This window comes from Micromesistius poutassou (assembly GCF_964030765.1).
Source record: "Micromesistius poutassou genome assembly, chromosome: 3".
NCBI lineage: Eukaryota > Metazoa > Chordata > Actinopteri > Gadiformes > Gadidae > Micromesistius > Micromesistius poutassou.
The window spans coordinates 18,079,856-18,101,963 of NC_140273.1; the positions used below are offsets into that span (position 1 = coordinate 18,079,856).

Consider the following 22,108-nt stretch of genomic DNA (forward strand, 5'->3'; position numbering starts at 1 on the left):
AAGCTCTTTAAGACCATTAAGCTGGACCTTTTACATCTATAAAACTAGGTCTTAGGAGTCTGAAACAGCGTTCCTTAATACGGCGGATAGGTGAGCTCCAGTTACACAAGCACACTTGGGTTCCAACCGCCCACCCGAGAGGAGGATAAGAGCTTGTTCCCTGTGTTTTTATCCCGTGTGGTTGGTATGCAGAGCAGGGACGCAGCGCAGGCAGGCCGTTCTAGGGAGACGAGGACAGCTAATCCTCTTACACATTGGCTCTCTAATGAATATGTATGGAGCCCTCAAGGCCTGAAACCCCTCCTGACGAAAAGTCAGGATAAACAGCAGGATCTAATGAGTTTAAAGCCCAGACACTGGGGGCCTGGACCCCGTACCATGGGTTCTGGTCACCAAGATGCTTCAGGTTTTGCTGCTTCAGTTATACCCTTTGGAAAATGCTTGAGGTTAACTCCCACTGCACATGCACAATCACATGCACACACACAAACACACGCAAACGTATTCTAGAGGCCAATGAGATCTTGAGATCTTTAGCAATTAATCCCAATAGGTGAATTCATGTTTTCTTATTTGTGTTGTGTGTCTGTGACGGTATGGTTGCTTTATTCTTTTTGTGCGGGTGTTTTATGTGCAGTGCGGGCCAAACTCCTCGCAAGGTGCGTCACCTGTGCGCGGGCGAACAGATGGACGTCTACTGCTCCCAGTGCTGCAAGAAGGTCAACCTGCTGAACGACCTGGAGGCCAGGCTGAAGAACCTCAAATCCAACAGGTACTAACCATACACACTGGCATGCATGTGTATACCACATGCATGTATGTGGTACATACTTGCATGTATGTGTGTACCACATACATGTATGTGATACCACATACATGTATGTGGTACACATTTCGGTGTTGGATAAGGTTCAACCTAGATGCAGTATAAATCCAGGTGAATGGTTATCTAACGTCTAGATCTGAGAGTAGCTCGTCAGGCCTCTGACGGCTTTAGCCATTGTCAGAGCCGACTATTCTTAGACATGTTATCCATGCTGGTTGGCAATAGAAGAGCTCACTCTCTCCCACACACACATGCAATATTTATCTCAGTGTCCACTTCTTGAAACAATGCTATACCAGCAGTTTGAAAAAAAATTCAAAATTGGATATGTGAAAAAAAATAATATCACCTGCTATATTGCAGCGAAATTATCTCCATCCATTAAAAAAAATTAAAGAAAGCAAAGTTACCATAGACTGTGTGTGTGTGTGTGTGTGTGTGTGTGTGTGTGTGTGTGTGTGTGTGTGTGTGTGTGTGTGTGTGTGTGTGTGTGTGTGTGTGTGTGTGTGTGTGTGTGTGTGTGTTTATTGTACTGTTTATTGAATATAAACTCAATACAAAATAAATATTATCTAATCAATACTGGACTCTGACAAAACCGATTTTATTTGAATCCTAATGAAACTATAGTTGAATATTATGGTTGTCTGTTAATCGATCCCCATTTATTACATTTGAAACATTATGAAAATCCTACAACATAGAAACCCCTACTTTAACCACATTTTAAACTCAAGCTTATGTGGACATCCTTTTAGAGAGTTAATGTGCAGAGGGATGTCAGCATGAGAGAAGAATAGAATACGTAGCATGACTTGCATCACCCAGGAGATGGGGGACAGAGTTTCACCCTGAGGTAGCAGAGCTGCACTGATCACACCTCGTTCCATGAGGAACGAGGCAGAGGGCACCTTTGAAGAAGGTCCGGGCATTCATGGTTAGGATGCATAGGGATGCAAAGTTGTTTGAAAAGTACAGAAAAAGGTACAGGAAGATGAAGATAGAGTTAGTAGCAGCAGACTTTGAAAGGGAAAAGAGACTGTGTATGGATTCTGTCTTATTACATTGCAAGATATATGTACATTGCGATCAGAGTGCATCTCCAGGATTGTGTTCGGTTGCAGCTAAACATGTCTTGAGTATTTTACTTTCTGTTTTGTAATTTACTTAAATAATGATCATTTCTTTTCTTCTTTTTTTTGTCTATTGTAGCCCCAATCGGAAAATCTCCAGCACTGCTTTTGGAAGGTATGGTGTGTGTGTGTGTGTGTGTGTGTGTGTGTGTGTGTGTGTGTGTGTGTGTGTGTGTGTGTGTGTGTGTGTGTGTGTGTGTGTGTGTGTGTGTGTGTGTGTGTGTGTGTGTGTGTGTGTGTGTGTGTGCGCCAAGTGATGTATAATTTTCTACTTTTTGTGATGTGCTTTTTATCTTAATCCTCACTTATGCACACGCTGTTACACACACAGATGACATTTACACACAGTGATTATACAGAACTTTACGCAGTGCTGTGTGACCAAACTCCCAGTTAATTAGTCCTGACTCATTTGTAATTAGTTTGTACTCATTAGTCAGGTACGCCCACTGTTATTTGGCATACCTGTTGATATAGCTAGCAGCATTTTATAATCAGCCAATCCCTTTATGAATTGAGTTGTTTTGTTGCTTTAAGAGTATGTGCTGCTCTGTGTATGTGCTGAGTCTTTGGACCGGTTACCATGACAACTACCACCCTAAACCCTAGGACCCATAGATACTGGTTGAGACGCTGTTATAATAAGTTAGAAGAATGAAGTGTCCCTAAACCATAGGACCCATAGATACTGGTTGAGACACTGTTTCACTATTACGTTAGCGAGAGTCTCCATGTTGGCTGTAATCTATCATGGGCTATGTCCTACTTCTCCCCCTCGCTGGGCGTGAGTTATGGGGACAGAATGGAAACAGTGTAGCTACCAGTACGGATGTATTCTTTGGAGGCTGATCTCTCCTCTGTGTACCCATGTCTACCTGGTCTACTTCTGGCTTTATTGTCCAGCCCTTCCTCTTGTGCTCTCCACTCACATCTCTTTCTGTCTAGTCTCTTCCTCCTCCTCCTCCTCCTCCTCCTCCTCCTCCTCCTCCCCTTGCCTCTCAACATCTCTCTCTGCTCTGTCTTTGTCCCTGCTGGTCATTCATCTCCATAATGAACTGGAGAATGTTAGGTAATAAATTGCATCTATCAGAGAGAGAGCAAGGTTGTATGACTGTCCCACTTCAGTGTGAGTGTGTGCTTGAATGTCCTCTGGGTTGGTTTAATGTGTTTCCATGTGTTGTGTGTATGAGTACAAAAGCTGGGTTTGAGTGTGTACTAGTAGTATGCGGCAGGCATGTGTCTATTTGATGGGACCACATCTCATTCTGGAAGCAGCAGCCATCTTACCCGGGCGTTCAGGTGCCTTACGGCAGCATAGAACACACACACACACACACACACACACACACACACACACACACACACACACACACACATCATCTGCGTTTTTTCTCGCCTCTGTGTATTCCCACTGCTGCTGTTCCCCTTCCTGAACCTCTATTAATCTTTGTGTGTGTGTGTGTGTGTGTTGAGCAGGCAGCTGCTCCAACACAGCAACTTGAGCAGTAGCCACGGCAGCACAGAAGACTTGTTCAGGGATAGCATTGACTCCTGTGATTTGGACATCAATGAGAAGGTAAGTGGTTGTCTGTGTGTTCTCCTAACTCGATAAAGTAGTTATTACTCTAAATGATGTCCAGCCTGTTTGATGTCTCAGATGCTAAATAAAATCTCTACCATAAACCACAGTGTATCTCCTGAACAATGCAGCCTTCTCTTTCCTTAATGAGATTGAGATTATTGTGTAATAGTATGAGGTATAAAGCTCATAAGAGGATGGATGGACTGCATGGATTGTTGACAGTGCACATTCTTCAGTGTTTTGGACACAATTCGAGGAACATTTACAGTGTAGGTGTCTAGCTGTTTGTTTGTGTATCTGTCCATCTGTCTGTATGACTCTCTGTCTGTGTCCCTCTCTTTTGCTCTTTGGCCTCCAGGTGGGTTTCCTTGAAAAGAAGGTGGCAGAGCTGGAGAATGACAGTCTGCTGAGCGGCGATATCAAATCCAAACTCAAACAGGAAAACACACAGCTGGTACACAGGTACAGGAAGACCACTGATCCTCAGGATCTCTGCCATAGGAAGTTCACTCTGGGCTACTTTGTAATGAAGACATATCCATGGACATGAACTGAAAATGCTCAATCAGCTCAAACAGCATGAAGGAAGGAAGGAGGAGGAAGGAAATGATCAGGATGTTTTAGGGCAGCCTGTCATCATCCTGTTCGGTCGCAACAAGTTTAAAAACACAATCATCACAATTCAGACTAAACGTGTTGAGTGTGTGTTAGCCCAATCTGTTCCCACTAATGGGAGTCCTCTTTATCCTAGGGTTTTTGTGAGTTTTCCCCCTTAAGGCTCTTGAGGTTGGAGAGTTTCATCAAATGATACTTGAATGTGGATCTGTGAGTCATCTAATTAGCGATGGGAAAACAGTAGTTGACTACTCTAGTATGCAGGCTTTAGTACTGCAACAGATACTTTAGCAATAAGCCACGAGAGGAATTGGTTTACAGTTGCTCCATTACATGGTGATTTCAGAACAGCCGAGAGCCGTCGTTAAAGTGTCAGTGTACCCACTGTTTTTGCTGGAATTCGAATAATACGATTTAAAAAATGCATTTTGGTGCCGAGAGTTCTAGGAAGGAGCATGTTACTTACAACCCGCTGCAACTTTGTGATACTTTTTCTTTTTTGTACTGTCTTTGTGTATAAGTGTTATAATTAACCCTCACTTGGATGCGGACATCAAAATAAACGCTCAGATGAAGCTCCACACATCTGCACACACATTAAGCCTCTCTCGGAGGCCGCATTCAACCGGTGCCCAGACAGAGCTCTACACATCCACACACACCTCGCCGCCGGTGTCCCACGGTATTGATGTAGTAGAGTATTCTTACAGGCGCTTCGGTGTCATGGAAAGGCCGTTACGTGTGTTTGAAGCAGAGTGGAATGTTCATGTAGCGTTTCAGGGAAACTGTCAAAGACATAGGTTTTTACTCCTGTTTTGACTAAATATCGTTCTTATTTCTGTTACTGTGATAAAAAAGGCGATTAGCACATGGACGATCATATATGACATATTACCAAATTTAAAGCAAAACAAAATCAATTTTGGGTTCACTTGCAAATAAATCCCCTTTAAATCCCCCATAGCTTTTCACAATATAGTTCCTCAAGACAGATAAATGGTAGCCAAGCAACACGGTCACCCGTATGTGTTAATATGTGAATGTCTTAGAATGGCAAAATCTGAATAAGGACCTGAACTATTGATTTTATAAATGTGCGTCTATGATATCGTGGAGTAACATTCTGATGTTCCTCCAAATGGAACCACTACTATTGAGCAAACCCTAAACACAAAGACTAGCGTGGAGGTGGTGGTGCCGTGCACCAACCTCTGGTCCCTCCCTGTGTGCGGGCTCAGGGTGAACGAGCTGGAGGAGCAGCTGAAGGACCAGGAGGCGCAGGCGGAGCACAACATGGAGGAGGAGGGGAGGCGCCACCGCGAGGCCTTCAGCAAGATGGAGCGCGACAAGAACACACACCTAGAGCTGCTGAATAGCCGGTGAGGTGGACGCACGCACGCACGCACACGTACGCAAGCACGCACGCACACGCGCACACAGAGCTGCTGAGTAACCGGTGAGTTGGACACATGCATTCACACAAGAATATAAACTCAAACTTCTAACGCATAAACATTAGCACACTACCCCGAAGCAAACGCTCTCAAGGACATACACATACTCTTTCTCCCTTTCTCTCTCTCTGTCTCTCTCTTTGGCCCTGTCCCATTTCTCCCCCATTAAAACTTCCACTTGGTTTGGAGTGCCCTCAACAGTAAATTTTCCACTTCGTTTTAAGCCTGCATCGGACCTCACTACGTTTTGAGGGTTGATTATAAAGGGCAAAATAGCACTCCCCCTTGCTCCCTACGGTAATGGGACACCCTAACCCTACACGAGAACGCGCAAAATCTAGGGTTAGGGGAGGTATTGGGACGGGGCCTAAATGTCTCTCATCCCAACAGATAGAACCATGAGTGTATTATTCAAAGCAGAATAATATTTTCCTAACTAGAAATGAACAAACAAATGAATAAGTAGTTTTGTATTTGATTGTGTTTCCACAACGTTGCAGTAGTAAGGACAGACCAGGCGGTCGATGAGGAGTCCCAGGGTTTGTGTTGAGCTGGGAGTCCAGCTGTGTCTGAAGCTAACCTCTCCTTCTCTCCACAGAGTGCAGCAGTTGGAGGAGGAGAACAGCCACATGTCCAGCGGCATGTGTCGGCTCAAGAGCCAGACGGAGAAACTGGATGAGGTCAGCATTCTTTCAGAAGCCTCCTCTAGATCTCTTTCGTTCGTTGTTCATATTTCTTAGTCTCTCTTTCTCCATTTTTCTCTTTCTCTCTTGCTGGGCCTCAGACACAATGGAATTCATTTTGTATAATTGAATCCTTTGGTTGTCTTGCTCATGTCGTATTTTTTTTTTGTTTCTGTCTTCATATCCTATTTTGCAAACATTGCAATTGCAATGCAATGTATATCTGGAAATTTGGAAACGTCTTCTCAGTTGCAACATATACATACATTACTTTATTCTGAGAGGCTCTACTTCTGTCTTTGTTAGCATGCCAACATCTCAACACAGCATCTTAAAGACCACACGTTATAGTTTGAGGTGCAGAAAGACTGCAATGATGGAAACTGGGAACTGGAATTTGGAAACGTCTTCTCAGTTGCAACATACATTACTTCAGGCTGTGAGGCTGCTTTATTCTCAGAGGCTCTACTTCTGTCTTTCTTAGCATGCCAACATCTCAACACAGCATCTTAAAGAACACACTTTATAGTTTGAGGTGCAGAAAGACTGCAATGATGGCTATTGCAGACTTCACTCGGTGACTGATCCTTCACTGTCGGACCATTTCTGTGTTTTCTTTAATATATCTTTTATTCCCGACATACAGACAAAATCAAATACTGTCAAACGGTATATCAATTAACATTCTTTTTTTTTTAAATATCTTTTTATTTCTTAAAAGAAAATCATTTAGATAACTTACAGACATACTGGTCCTCAGTCTTACAGTTTATAATTTTCTGTTTACAATCTTCTTTTGAGTATTATTCCCCACCCCCCACCCCCCACCCTTAGAGGGATCAATGAACATTCTAATGTACTTTTTAAAAAGGCCATCTCCTTGCTACCACCTCTGAACCCATGTTTTGCTGATGATCTTTTAGAAAACTTTAATTTGAAAATTTTGAAAGTCATAGATGTCATTGCACCTTATAAGGTTAAAACGATTTCTGGAAAGCAAAAGGCACCCTGGAGAAAAGCTGCTTTTGTAACAGCGAAGAAAAAAGAATGCAGGAAGGCTGAATGCATATGGCGTAAAACAAAACTTCATATTCACCATGACCTCTATAAAGAGAGCCTTCGTGCCTACAATTTAGACTTAAAAAGTGCTAGAGAAACATTTTTCTCCAATATCATTAAAACCAATACTAATAATGCCAAAACCCTATTTGCAACTGTTGACAGACTGACCAAGCCCCCAACACAAATTCCACCTGACCTTCATTCCATGCAGAAATGCAATGAGTTTGCAGCATTTTATACTGATAAAATTGAAGGCATCAGATGCGCCATCAATGTCTCCACAAAAATGTTGGACTACCACCCTATTCAGGCAAAAGTAACGTGGCAATGACATGCTTTAATGTCATAGACTCTAAAACTCTTGTGGAAACTGTGACACAACTGAAGCCATCCACCTGTTGCCTTGATACATTACCTACCAGTCTCTTTAAGAATGTTTTTGACTGCCTAGCAATAGACATATTGCAAATAGTTAACAACTCTCTCCAATCAGGCAATTTCCCAAAAGCCTTAAAAACTGCAGTTATCAAACCCCTTTTAAAAAAGCGGAGCCTAGATGCCTCTATTATTAACAACTACAGACCAATATCAAATCTACCCTTCATAAGTAAAATCATTGAGAAAGTTGTCCTCCAGCAACTTATGCCGCTTTTCCACTCGACTCACCACGCCTTTTTTGCGTTTCCATTTTTTAGTACATTTTTTAGTCGAGGTTCCAAGTGAGCGGAGTAGGTACTTTTGTGTGACGTAAACAGGCTGCTGGTAACTGATTGGCCAGTGGCTGTAAATGGGAATAATCACTCAAAGTTAAGTTGTGGTTGGAGTCCACGAACCCATTCCCGAGGGGGACACTGATCAGCGTTTCGCCGTGTGTGTCGCTCCTTTCCCGGGGCTAGAGTTAGGCTGCGAGTGGTTGTGTGTGTCCGGCGTGGCTGGAGTCCACGGACCGGCTCCGGAGGATCAGCGTTTCGCTGTTTCGTTTTAGTGTCGTTCCTTTCCCAGGGCTCGAGTTTCACCTCCATCAACGTTACCGTATGACAACAATAGACGCGCAGTCATTGCGCTTTTTATTTTATTTCCCATCATAACCTTTCCCGGGAATCAGGAAATAGTCTTGATCAGATTCAGATTTCCGGAAATCGCGTCTCCCGTGATTAAAACCTAATGACGACCCGCCCATGGTGGAGAGGTTCTTTTCTACGACTCGCCCACATTGAAGAGGTACTTTTTTAGATGGAAACGCAACGTGCCTGGAACCAAACCGAGTCGAGGCGAGTTGAGTCGAGTCGAGCTGATACTGTCGGTGGAAAAGCGACATTAGTGACTTCCTGGCATCAACTGGTTGCTATGACACCTTCCAATCCGGATTTCGACCCCTTCACAGCACAGAGCCCGCCCTTATTAAAGTTGTAAACGACATCCGTCTTAACACAGACTCTGGCAAAATCTCAATACTAATGCTACTAGACCTCAGTGCTGCATTCGACACTGTAGACCATACAATACTTTTGGACAGATTAGAAAACTGGGTGGGGATTTCAGGCACAGTCTTAAATTGGTTTAGGTCCTACCTACAAAATAGGAACTACTTTGTTTCCATTGGCGACTTTGTTTCAGAATCAACAAACGTGACATGTGGAGTCCCACAAGGTTCGATCTTAGGACCCTCTCCCACTAGGGCAAATCATGCAAAATAATAATATTGACCATCACTGCTATGCTGATGACATGCAAATCTATGTATCGCTATCACCAAATGACTATCAGCCCATAGATCAGTTGTGCCAGTGTATTGAGCAAGTCAAAGACTGGATGTGCTGAAATTTCCTTCAACTAAATCAAAGCCAGAAATCTAGCGGTTATCATGGATTCTGATTTACATTTCGACAGTCACATCAAATCAGTTACAAAATCTGCATATTATCACCTTAAAAACGTAGCAAGACTTAGAGGGCTCATGTCTACCGAAGGCTTACAAAAACTTGTACATGCCTTTATCACTAGCAAGTTTGATTACTGCAATGGTCTCCTTACAGGTCTCCCAAAAAAAACTCTAAGGCAACTACAGCTTGTTCAGAATGCTGCTGCTACAGTTCTAACAAAGACCAAAAGATTTGAACATATTACACCAATTCTTAAATCGTTACATTGGCTCCCTGTATGTCAGAGAATTGATATTAAAATCATGTTGCTAACCTATAAATCCCTACATGGTTTAGGGCCAAAATATTTAACTGATATGCTTCCACTACATAAGCCTTCTAGGCCACTAAGATCCTCTGAGACCAATCTGTTAATTATCCCCAGAGTCAACACGAAACATGGGGCAGGATTTAGTTACTATGCAACAAATAGCTGGAATAAACTCCCTGAGGATTTAAGACTTGCCCCAACTCTGACAGCTTTTAAAACAAGACTGAAGACTTTTATGTTTGCTTTAGCTTTCTGCTAAATCTTAAATCTACAATCCTTCTATCTATTTTTTATTTTATTACTAACTTTGCCTTTATTTTCTCACTTTCTAAAATGCATTTTTTTTGCCTTTCTTTGCCTTTGCCATTTTGCCTTTCTAAAATGTTTCTAAAATGTTTTTTTTAACTTTGCCTTTATTTTCTATATTTTACTTTTCACTTATCTATTATTTTTCTTTTATTGTATAACAATATTTATATGTGAAGCACTTTGAGTCCGCCTTGTGTATGAAAAGTGCTATATAAATAAAGTTGCCTTGCCTTCTTCTGTACAAAGGAACAGGTGTAAAGAATGTGCTTAGCATGAGTCAATAGGAAACGTGTGTGTGTGTGTGTGTGTGTGTGTGTGTGTGTGTGTGTGTGTGTGTGTGTGTGTGTGTGTGTGTGTGTGTGTGTGTGTGTGTGTGTGTGTGTGTGTGTGTGTGTGTGTGTGTGTGTGTGTGTGTGTGTGATTCCCCACTCAGGAGAAGCAGCGGATGACGGACAAGCTGGAGGACACCAGCCTGCGTCTGAAGGATGAGATGGACCTGTACAGGAAGATGATGGACAAGCTGAGACAGAACAGACACCAGTTCCAGAAGGAGAAGGAGGCCATGCAGGAGGTAGCACCACAGCTAATCAGCATCCATTTTGCTGTCTATTTTTACCAGTTTGTTTTCATACATTGAGATGTGGATGGTTGGATTTTTATGGTTCACAAATTCACTGCTTTATTAATCCCGAAGGTATTTGTTTGTCAAAATGTCTCACAAGATAGAAAATAATGCAATGATTTTTTATAAAAATAACGTAAAATAATGTAAAAAATATGATGTACATAAAGATGCCCATAATATATCAGGATACTATGCAACAATAGGCTAAACAAGTAAGCAAGGGAGAGCAAGAAATGAAGATAAGCCAGTTGCATGGGCCTTGCACACAGGGTGTTGCTAGTTGGCTGGCTTTTTATCTTCATGTGAAACCTGAGCTGTGTTTGAGATCGTTCCCTATCACAGATATAGTGCACTATATAGGGTGCTTGCCATTTTGTAGTGCTGTTCGAATTCTCAGTGGTTAATTTCATTCACAATATAGTGGACTATAAAATACTCAAATTTGAGTGAACATACAATGTTCCCTACATGTTACTCCCGTATACCACAACGCAATGCGGGCGCATTTACTGACGCAAATGACGTTCAGAAATGTTCAGCGTAGTGTGCGAATTCTCGTTTGTTCGTTCCCTATATAGTTCACTATATCATAAACACTACATAGGGAACAGTGAGTGAGGGAATAGGGAACGATTTCGAACATGGCTCTGGTGTGAGAGGAGATGAGGTGTGGAGCCTCACCTCCCCTGCGTTGTGCCCCCCGGTGTGTGAGCAGCTGATCGAGGACCTGCGGCGGGAGCTGGAGCACCTGCAGCTGTACCAACTGGAGACGGAGCGGCCCGGCGGGCGGGGCTCCTCCTCCTCCGGCCTGGCCGACTTCACCAGCCGGACCCGGGAGGTGGAGCTGGAGCACGAGGTCAAGAGGCTCAAGCAGGTACGGAGGAGCACCCGTACCGAAGCCCTTCACACACACTGTGCTGCGTCGGAGTCAGCCGTTGTTTTAAAGGTGACCTATTATACCACCAGGTGTGAGTGTGATTAGCCGTTACAAGCCGTTTTGAAAATCGTCCTCTTCTGACATCACACAAGTGGGCGTGTCCCCCTAGATGTGTGACGGACAGATGAGCAATGTTTGCTACAGTCCACTGGGTAGGCTGGTGGACGGATCTATCCAGCACACATCTAGGTGGACACGCCCACTTGTGTGGTGTCAGAAGAGGCAGATTTCCAATACAGCTTGTAACACCTGGTGGTATAATATGTCACCTTTAACCTGCGTGAGGTCATATCCCTGTTCTGTTTTAGTGACTCTTTAGTGACTTAAACAAAACAATAAACCATAGATAGTCTGGGGTCAAACTTCATCACACAATGACTTTCATTTAACCACAAAGTGGGATTTTAAATGCCTTGCAGAACATCCTTCCCCTATTTACCTCAAAGGATTTGCCAAGAAATATGCAGCAAAGAGGCCATACCAGGTGAAAGTACAAACAGTTCACAGGCAGCCATGCTCAATGATAAGGGTGTCAGGCTATGCACTGTTCAACCCTCTGTCTGAGGTGCTTTTGCCTTGGTTTCATCTTGTGTTTGTATTGGTTCCCTGTCTCTTTGTTTGGTTCCTCTATTCAACAGCATTTGCGTTGAATAACAATTGCCTAACCCTCTGTTTTAAACTCCTAGGCCGTGTGACATTTACTTTTGCTTATCTGGATTCGGCATTAGTGGCTTTAATGTTATTGTTGACTCTCTGAAGGGCACTAACTGTGACCTGGTGCAGAGTGATATCCCCAGATAAGTGAGATAAGAGTTGAGTGTTTTTATAGGATGACCCTTTCAGGTAGAAAACATGCAGCGGAACCACTTATACTCTGGTGGCAGCTACAGTCAAACCCTTCGACTATCACAGCCAAATACAACCCTGTGCTTTGTTGCACATCTCCTATAGTTAGCTAGTCTTTGGAAGTTGTTACGGCACACTTTGATACACTTCAATTCTAATCTAATTCTAAGTTTCAATTCAACACGTGTGTATATATATTTTTTATATATATATATATATATATGTGTGTGTGTGTTGAAAGAAGTCGTATGAAAGTTAAGCTCAGGGTAATTGTGTAGTTACTCAGGCGAACTTTCATGTGTGTGTGCAGCCAAGTACTGAGTGCTGCAGTGCTGACAGCGCAGGAATCGGCACAATCTTTCTCTGGATTAGGATGATGGGCTCCGTGTTTCTGTGCGGCCGCTGCGGGCAGGCCTGTCTGGTCGAGCACTGAAAGCCAGGGAACAGGGCTGATAGCACTGATTCCTCTGTCACATTCTGTGAGACAATGCGGAATTATCACTCCGCTTCCAGCCATCCTCTTTCTCTCTTGCTCTCTCCCTCTCTTGTTCTCCCTCTCTCTCGTTGTCTTCTTTCTGTCGTTCGCTCTGTCTTTTTCTCTCTCTGCCTCACTCTGGCTCTCCCGTTCTCTCTCTCTCTCTCTTGTCTCTCTCTTGTCTCTCACTCCAGTCATGTGTGCAGCTCTACTGTTGTGTGGTGTACTGTGCCCGGTCTCACAACTGAAACTACATTCCGGTCTTGTTTGTAATTGTGTGTTGATTCTGGCTTGGTCGGCCCTGGCCTTCTGCATTTTATGCCAGCACATGGATGAATTTGTGTGTGTGTGTGTGTGTGTGTGTGTGTGTGTGTGTGTGTGTGTGTGTGTGTGTGTGTGTGTGTGTGTGTGTGTGTGTGTGTGTGTGTGTGTGTGTGTGTGTGTGTGTGTGTGTGTGTGTCCCAGGGCTTTCTCAACACTGAATTCCAGCATCTGACTTTGGCCAGGGCTTGGCTCCTCACTGGCCCCATGGTAAAAGTAGAAACACAGTTCCCTGTGACCTCTGAACTCATGATTAACCACTAATATGAACGGAAGTGTGAAGTTGCCCATTGAAGCTAAGGGTCAGATGGTCGCCCCCCATAGGCCAGGTAAGGGGGACTAAAGGGCAACTTCACGCTGAGTGGAGGTGGAGCTGGGTGCAGGCGAGCGGAGCTGTGCTGTAACACCACATAACACTGTGTTCCATCCTGTAGGTGTTGCCATAATAGATGTCTGTCGCTGAGGTGCCAACCAGAGTGTTTGTGTTGTCCTGTGTGTTTCTGGGTGTGTGTGCGACTGTGGCTTGGGTAGTTTCATTTCAGGCGCCAGGCCGTTTTTTCAACTTGAAACGAGCAAACCGGTGAACTGAGAACTGTCTCATAGTCTATAGATAGATACTAATCAATCACTTTTTTTTTTCTCTCTCTCTCCACCCCCCCCCCCCCCCCCCCCATTGTAGGAGAACCAGAGGCTGAGGGAGCAGAGTGAGGAGTTGAACGGACAGCTCCTCAGCCTGAGTCTCTTTGAGGCTAAGAGTCTGTTTGCGTCGCAGAGCAAGGCCCAGTCCCTCGCTGCTGAGATCGACAACGCATCCAGAGACCAGGTACCACCAGTCAGACACGGGCTGCGTCTCATTCTGTTTGTGTGATAGCCTGAGACTGTGAAGGGCAGAATGTGTGCAGGGAGTGGTCTGTGAGAGTACGCCTGTAATTCTAGGTCATGTCTCAGCAGGCCAGTGCACTAGAAATGAAGGTTGTTGCAAAGACATGCATTTACTATGAGATCTCCCAATTGATACTCTATAGTCATCCAGCTCTATAATTGTGATACCAGAATATAACATATGGAAGCTATCTCCTAGAATCACCATGACTAGGGAACGACTGCTAACCATAGCTAGCATATGCTGCTGCTGAACGCTGATGTTATTACATTGGTCCATTGATTAAAGGTGAAAGTAAGATTTTCCCCGGCCCTCTTTCCCAGCTCATAAAGGCCATAAAGGAGCAGGAGGACATCAACTTCCGTCTGCGGCAGTACATGGACAAGATTATTCTGTCCATCCTGGACCACAACCCCTCCATCTTGGAGATCAAGAAGTAGCAGCCTCTGACCTGGGCTGAGGAATGGCCTAGTGACGGGTTGCTAGGATGCTCGTCCTTCCAGTTGTAGAATGAACAGACACTGCACTCCCTGGGGAGGTCTCTGTTGGGATTTTAAGGAACTGGGGTTTTTCCCAGCGAACTGTAGAAGAGAAAAGATTTAAATAGCCCTGTGTCGCCCTCTGCTGTTGAAGGGGGGAAAAGAAGAAAATGCCTGTTTGTTTTATACTGGTATTTCGGAAAAGGTATTGACAAGGGGGATTTCTCCACTTAGCAATAGGAGTGGGCCAGTTTCATACGCTGAAAAACTGTCTTAATACTGTGACTCATCAATACTTGCACCTGCTATTTCTATTTCTATCAACATCATTCTCTGCAGTTTGCAATAACCTATCGCTTAGATCTCATAACATAACACTGGATAATTTTTTTCTGTGAAATATCCTTATCTCGAAACACGAGGGCTGGCTTGACCGCTGGAACAACCTAACAAACATGTTTTATGAGGAACATAGAAGGCAGTAAGTTACAGACGAATGAAAGATCATCACATTGAGATAGCCAATCAGTGAGGAGGTAGTGTGACCCCCTAGCTGACCTCCCACATGTGACCTTCAGGTGACCTCAGAGGGACAGACTAGGTAGGTCGATCAAGGATGCCGACGAGGTACGTGATTTATAGAAGGAAAAAAAAGATATGGAGAAGGGAGATGAAACCAATGGGATGCGGTGAGAAATGCACAAGAGAAATCAGGGTGGAGGTAGAGGGGATTAGTGTCTTAAAGTTGTGCTTTGTTTTTGTTTTCCTGTTTTTCTTTGAGTGTCTTCCAGAAGCTTCTATAGGCTCTTGCGCTGTCAATCAACTGAAAGGGTGAAATAATAAATAGTTTTGGCTAAGAACTTGGTGTTCCTAGGTTAGAACTTGATTTTCTTAACTTAGAACTTTTGTTCTTAGCTAAGAACTTACTGTTCTTAGCTTAGAACCTGGTGTTCTAAGCTTAGAACTTGTTGTTCTTAGCCAAACGGAACAGACACACAAACAGTCACTTTAAGGAAGCAGAGATGCACCACATGAGATGTGTTGGCGCTGTTGGGGGGAAGTGGTGGTCACATTGTATGCTGTAAAGCAAGAAAGTCACAAAACACGTGTGCAGGAGGTGTTTTGACATGAATGTAATGGAGTTAATGATCTTAAATTCCACCGATTTCAGTGATTTAGTCCTTGATATTGAGGCTTCTCAGTAGCCAGTGTAACGTTGGTCAAGCAATTGATAGCGACATACTTGATTAATTGTGATTGTTAAATAGAATACGGTACTCTAAGTATAAATGTGTGTATTGGACGTTTTTTAGGCTGAAAGACTGGAATTACCAACACTACTGTAGGCTACACTGGAAGGATATAGTAGTGTTTACCGTGGGGTTTCATAATACTGTAAATATCATGAATGTAATCACTTGATATTTCACCTTCTGGGGTCATTTAACAAGATTTCTTACATTTTGTCGATTTCTGCTTTAGTATAAGGATACAGTATTGTATAGAGAGATTAGAGTATTAGAGCGCATTGTTAAAAAAAGAGGGAAAACTACTGTATTAATTGTTTTGCTTACTTGCACAAAAAAGCAGTTTGTGTTCTTTTGCATGGTTCGCCCCTTTTTCTGTCTGTGCCTTTGGAAGACACATTACAACAAAATGTTGCTATTGCATAACATGTCTTTTAAGTCCGCACCTGACTTATTTGATGACTTGTAAATGTTGTACATAAGTAGTGAAGATTTGTATTAACGTGCCACTCACTTCTCTTTCTTAGATGACGATATGAAACCTATTTTATACTGTTTGGTCAAGGAAGAGCTTGTGATATCCTAGTTAAAAGAGCCATATGGCGAACGCTTTGTGAACCAAAGCTGATTTAGCAGTTTGGGAAAATATTGATGTAACAAATGATTTGGGACTGCAGTGTAATTTTTGTTAACTTGTTTTTTTTTACTTTGTAATAGTTGCAATTCAGGCGACTTTCACTTGAATATTCTTTGATATGGTCAGCAACTGTCTTCCTAACTTAAATAAAGAATAAAGAGCAATATAACTTATTTATCATTCAGTCGGCTCCTGTCTTCTCTGGAGATACAGCAGTGACTTCTGGCCTGGATATATATATATATCATATATTGTATTGTATCATTGCTTTATAAGCGTTCATCGTTGTATTATGTGCTTTTTATTTATTTTTTAACATTAATTTAGATTTAACAATTATATTTATTGATCACTAAAGCAAACATCAAATATTTCTCATCAGGTGACCCTGTCTACTGCAAACTTAAAACTGGAAATACATGATCCTTATCGATTGTCTATTATATCTGTGTTCTTTGAACTCTGTTTGGGAAGCGGCTGTCACATTGTTTGAGTTTGGCGCCGCCTAGTGGAACTATTCTGCCCTTACGCAAAGATTCAGAGATCAGACGGAAGGTAAGTAGACAAGCTTCTATCGTTTTTTGATGAGTTAGCGTTTTAAATTAATCTAAAGTTGGAAGTTAAATGCTATCAATCAGCTAGCACTGCCATACGTATATGTTGTGAGACAACACTTAAATCCGGGAAAACGGTGTCATTTGCTAATCAATATAATTATCTTTAGCTGAGCTTGTTCGGGCTCTGGGGTGTGGGTGTGATGCTGCTGCTTTGTGTGTGCTGCGTGTAGCTGACCTTTAAGACAATGCCTTTCATAAAATTATACATTGTCTTTTTCAACAGTATTTGTTCATTATTGTCTTCCGTTAAAAGTCGTTATTTGTTGTCAAGTTTAGCGTTATCCACTACCATAAAGCTATTGGATGATCAAACGTTAGAACAGGATCCATTTCCAACCAGACTAACGTCCGTCACTTTCTTGCCGTTCAGTATAAAAAGTTTACTCAACTAAAACCAAAACAAACGTAACTGTCAAACAACATGGTTGTTTTTAAATGTACTTCGTTCCATGTCTCTGTATATTAAAATACTTCTAACTATTACAATGTGTCGCACATGAGATTAACTAGCTTTCCTTACAATGTTTTTAGATGACCGAGTGCACAATCCCTGCCACTCAAAGTGTCCCCGACCGTGTCCCTCGGAGCAGGAGGATGGGGAGGACCCAGAGTACCTACAATGTCCCTGGTTTGGTCAACGGGACTAGCCAGGGACCTCCTGCCGACTCTGTGAACGGCCCCAACTCACACAGAATAACCAATGGAACCGGGCCAGCATTGGGTATAAAGACAAAGAAAGTTACATCAAACAAAGGAACTCAGAGTTATAAAAGTAGGACAAGGAACAGTGGCACCAAAGGGGTGGCTCCTGCTGCAGTCAATGGCGATAGCCTAGTAGGTGAGCATGCATTGAACAGTAGCAGTTCCGCAAGTACAATAGTTGTCCAGTCCAACAAGAAGACAGTGGTAGAGAACGGCTGTCCCTCAGCCGCACGACCAAAGAGCAGGAGACGGCGAAAAGGCCTTGGATACAAGAAAAGGTTGGCTACTGCGTCATATATTAGCATATCATCAGCCTTTTCTAGTTCCTCATGCAAGCAATTAAGCTATACCAAATAACCAAAGAACATTTGTGGTCAATCCATTCCAAATTAAACTACAGAAGTGACTTAAAAGCCTGTCGTAGTCGACCCTCAAGTCACAAACGTGGTTCATCTGTGACCACTGTTTTGCAGAAGCACGTTTTTTCCCCTACCCGTCGATACGACCACCTGGCCCATGCCCCCCCCAGAGGACGAGGACTGGGAGAAGGAGATCCAGGAGGTGGTGCTGGTGGACTGGGAGAAGAGGTCTTTTGGACTACAGCCTTACGGTATGTTCTGCAACACTGGGACTCACAGGACTGTTTTCTCTCAAGTAGTATAGTGAAGGAGGAGGACGGTTCATCACATCCAACATTTCCCAAAGGGTCTTGAAATAAGTGTTGATTGTTTGTGTCTAAAAGCATATAGCAGTATTGTATTTGGCACACACAGGGTGATGTTGGATCCACGTTGAGATGCTCATTCAGAGCTTTGTCTTTGTTTCTCTTCCAGGTCCGGAGGACCTGATCAGTTTTGCTCTGCGTGACGTTTCACTGCACCTAAAGCCCCCATCCATCCCCCCCATAACCCCCCAGTACACCCCAGAGAGGAGCCACGCGGAGCCTGTGATCTGGAGCTCCTGCTACTGGGCTCCCCTGGTGGAGGGCCAGTTCTCCGACGTGGACGAATAAGGAAAGATGCTAACCAGATGCTGTTTACAACCTGTCGTTGATTTAGCATGTGCCGTGCTGCTACAGGTGTATGTATTGATATATATGTTCAGAGTTACCACCATAGACTTTAATTTTAGATTTTATCTTCAGATTTGATGTATTTTTAAATGTGGCTATCTTGTTTTATTTTGAGAGCTGCATTTCTGCCGTCTGCTTTTTCATTATCAATATTTCCTTTGGTTAAGTGATGGTTTTAATTTTGGTCCGGCGCAGAAGGAAATGTGATGGTAATTCCCTAAGGAAGTTTTGTTTTAAAGATTTTCAAACACAACCATTTTTGTTCCATAGTGGTCATTTTATATCTAGAACATTTTGATGGTGGAGTTGAGTTATGTTTGGAAGTTGATGGGATTTAAATTTCCAAACTGAATTTTGGTTTGATAATTGTTAAACTGAGTGAGGGTGTTAATTATGTCACAGTATTTGAAGTCAAATGTAAAACTTTTGTTATAGAATATATTTAAGAGTGAATAAGTTAATGGAACCCTCAAATTCTATTTATTTTTTTGCACCACCAAGACCTATTTATTCATATTAAAAGTGATTGGTGCACCATAACCAGTTTCATACTGAGGTAGGTGAATCATGTCATGGCAGGGTGATAAAGGGATCTTTTGATGTTGCAGAAGAAAACATACAATTTACAGATTGAAATCTACTTTTCAGTTTGACTTCCTCACTTGTCACTATAGCCTACATGTTTTTTTATTTTATTTTTTATTTAAAACAAATTAATTTACAAAGTCGATGGCATAAAATTACAATTACACCTCTCAGTTTACAGACAAGGCACAACTAATAAATGGATCACTTAAATTATATTAAATAATGGGACAGATTATAAAAATAGACAGAAATATAATAAAATAAATAAAGTAATAAATAAATGATAAACAAACTTTGCTAGGGGTTCTGAAATACATTTTTCTCCTCATAAGCTGCAACTAAAGGCTACATGTATACAGTCTGGAGTCAGGTCACCTGGGTCGCTGCTCCCTGGCTGCATGGGCCAATAGTTTTTTGAAATATGACACTACCAATATTGCTTTTATATGTTTTCAAAAAAGTTATATTACACGCCCGTTTCTATCGTTTTTGAGGAACTATTTCAACGGTGCCGATGAAATGCATTGACCACTAGATGGCGCAGTAGGTCAAAAATTGCATGCTACATTTCATCATCGGCGGAGCCAGATTATTTACCAACACCTTTGGGAGTTCAATGGGTTCGTTGGTTCTCAAGGACTCGGTATACGCATCGACGGCCCGGCGTTGAAATCAATTTCCACTCGGGAGTTTCATTTAGAGAGCTCCTCTAGATGAGACCACTGTCACCCGCGAGCCAGAAGCTGATTAATGACCTCTAATAAAGCAAAGGCGTTCATGTGCACGCAGACTGCGTGTCGCTAATGGACTGACGTCATGGGGATCCGTGGTGAGATTCACAGCTCTGTAGGTGTGATAATTCCGTGGATGAATTGGAACCTTGTAGGATTTTTATTTTTCGAGGGAAGCCATTTATCACCATGTCAGTAGGCCTGTATTCATGTAGTGCTGCTGTTGATGTTTTGATGAGGAAATGTGAATTAAGCAGAGGAAATAACTCAATAGATTCATTAGGCAATATATTAGCCTAGTAGGCTACAGTTAACATTTTCCTACACAGAATAATTATTTGTTTGATTTTATAGTTTATTATTGAATTCTATAACTAATTATTTCGTTCTAACTTGAAGTTTTTCTATAGATCCACAACCATGAACACTTTTGATGTCCTGAATGATGGGCAAGCAACCCAATACCGCAATTGAGCAAAATGCTTCCTCATGAGCAGTAGGTTATTTCCTATATTCAAACTGCTTCCTCATGAACAGAATGCTATTCTCTACATGGGGATTAAAACGTTTGCCTCATGGGCGACTTTATATACTTAGAGATTCCAAATGACATGGAGGCAGCCTTTGCCACCTGAAGGAAACCCATATGTTGGACAGATTATGTGGATTAATGAAGAGGGTCGATAGCTGGAGGTGAATGACATGCAGCAATTTACAAACAATATATTATCACCTTACCTTCAAATAGTTTATTACAGCCCATGTTATATTTTCTGTACTTGCTTGCATGTCATACTTGCTTAAATGTCCAGATGCATAAAATGTTGATTTGTGGTGGAACATGTTAAAAAGGATATCCGCATGAGTCAACAGCAGTTCAAATTTATAATGATTTGTATGAACTATTCTGAAATATAATGGAGGTCGAGGATAAGAGGTCCACCATGAAGAAGAACAAAAAAATGTCAATGGTTGCTTTCAAGAGAGTAATGATAAGGGATTATGGTAAAAAATGTACTTTAGGAAATTCAGTTTTTATTGTCTATACAATATTTTTCATGTCACATCATACATGTAAGGGCACTAATACACAAAATGGTTGTGCAAAACCCTGCTAATGAATTTAGTCATTTTTGGAAGTTGAAGAGTCGGTTCAACATCACTGCATGTTTAAAGCCTCATTATTGTACTTAAAAACAATCCGTCTGAACTTTTCAGGCTCAAACATCAACCGACCATATACAGTGACGAAACGTAAATTGAGCGAATGGAATTTAAAAATGATATATATGTAATGGCAGGGCAAAGCTTAATTTACTTAGGGATGACATTATATGGTAAATAGAAGTTCACTCACATACTATTGTGACTGAATGAGTTGCTAAAATAATAAATACATAACTGATCACTTCTACAGAAAAGAACCATCAGATATCAACTTAAAATATGCATATGACTAATGAAGAGCCTGATAATAATTTAGGTAATTTGGTAAACAAATCCAAAGAAACTGCTGCTGCAGCTTCAGTGACCAAGAGTTGTATTGAGTGTGTATCGGAAACTCTGGTCCTATAAGCCATTCTCTTAAACTGGCGGTCTGTGTTTTGATTTCACTGTCCAAACATTCTTGACCTTTATATGTCATCAAGTCAGACAGACAAAAAATCCACACACACACACACACACACACACACACACACACACACACACACACACACACACACACACACACACACACACACACACACACACACACACACACACACACACACACTCACTCACTCACAAAAGATGTTCAAAGTGTCATGATTTAACCCCAGGCTATGGGGGGAATTCCCCATCATAAGTCCAGCAGTGCTATGATGATGTGTGGGTCGTATCAACAGTGTGTTGTTGGCAAATGACATTTCTTAATCGCTGTTGAAATCGATTGCTGATGAACTCCCTCTCGCTGTGCCTTTCTCTGTTATGGTTCCAGATATACAGTTTTGCTTTTGTCTCTATACACGATACTTTAAATGTGAACAGTTTACAGTTTTCAGAACTGAGTTTACACTTTTGACAGAATTTTTCCCAAGTGAAACCAATTGA

The 22,108-nt window shown here is 42.2% G+C and overlaps 1 protein-coding gene across 1 annotated transcript in view; it reads left to right on the forward strand.

Moving 5' to 3' along the window:
- The window catches only part of rab11fip4b (RAB11 family interacting protein 4 (class II) b), a gene marked incomplete at its 5' end in the record, with an annotated part of 44,773 nt that extends 28,293 nt beyond the window's left edge, over nucleotides 1–16,480 (forward strand). The window contains 11 exon segments of the mRNA XM_084465196.1: nucleotides 638–772; nucleotides 2,039–2,074; nucleotides 3,436–3,535; nucleotides 3,900–4,003; nucleotides 5,395–5,535; nucleotides 6,209–6,290; nucleotides 10,291–10,428; nucleotides 11,198–11,356; nucleotides 13,206–13,271; nucleotides 13,741–13,884; nucleotides 14,268–16,480. Coding sequence (XP_084321322.1) covers nucleotides 638–772; nucleotides 2,039–2,074; nucleotides 3,436–3,535; nucleotides 3,900–4,003; nucleotides 5,395–5,535; nucleotides 6,209–6,290; nucleotides 10,291–10,428; nucleotides 11,198–11,356; nucleotides 13,206–13,271; nucleotides 13,741–13,884; nucleotides 14,268–14,384 — 1,222 coding nt within the window. The 3' untranslated portion in view covers nucleotides 14,385–16,480.
- Nucleotides 16,481–22,108: the final 5,628 nt, after the last annotated feature.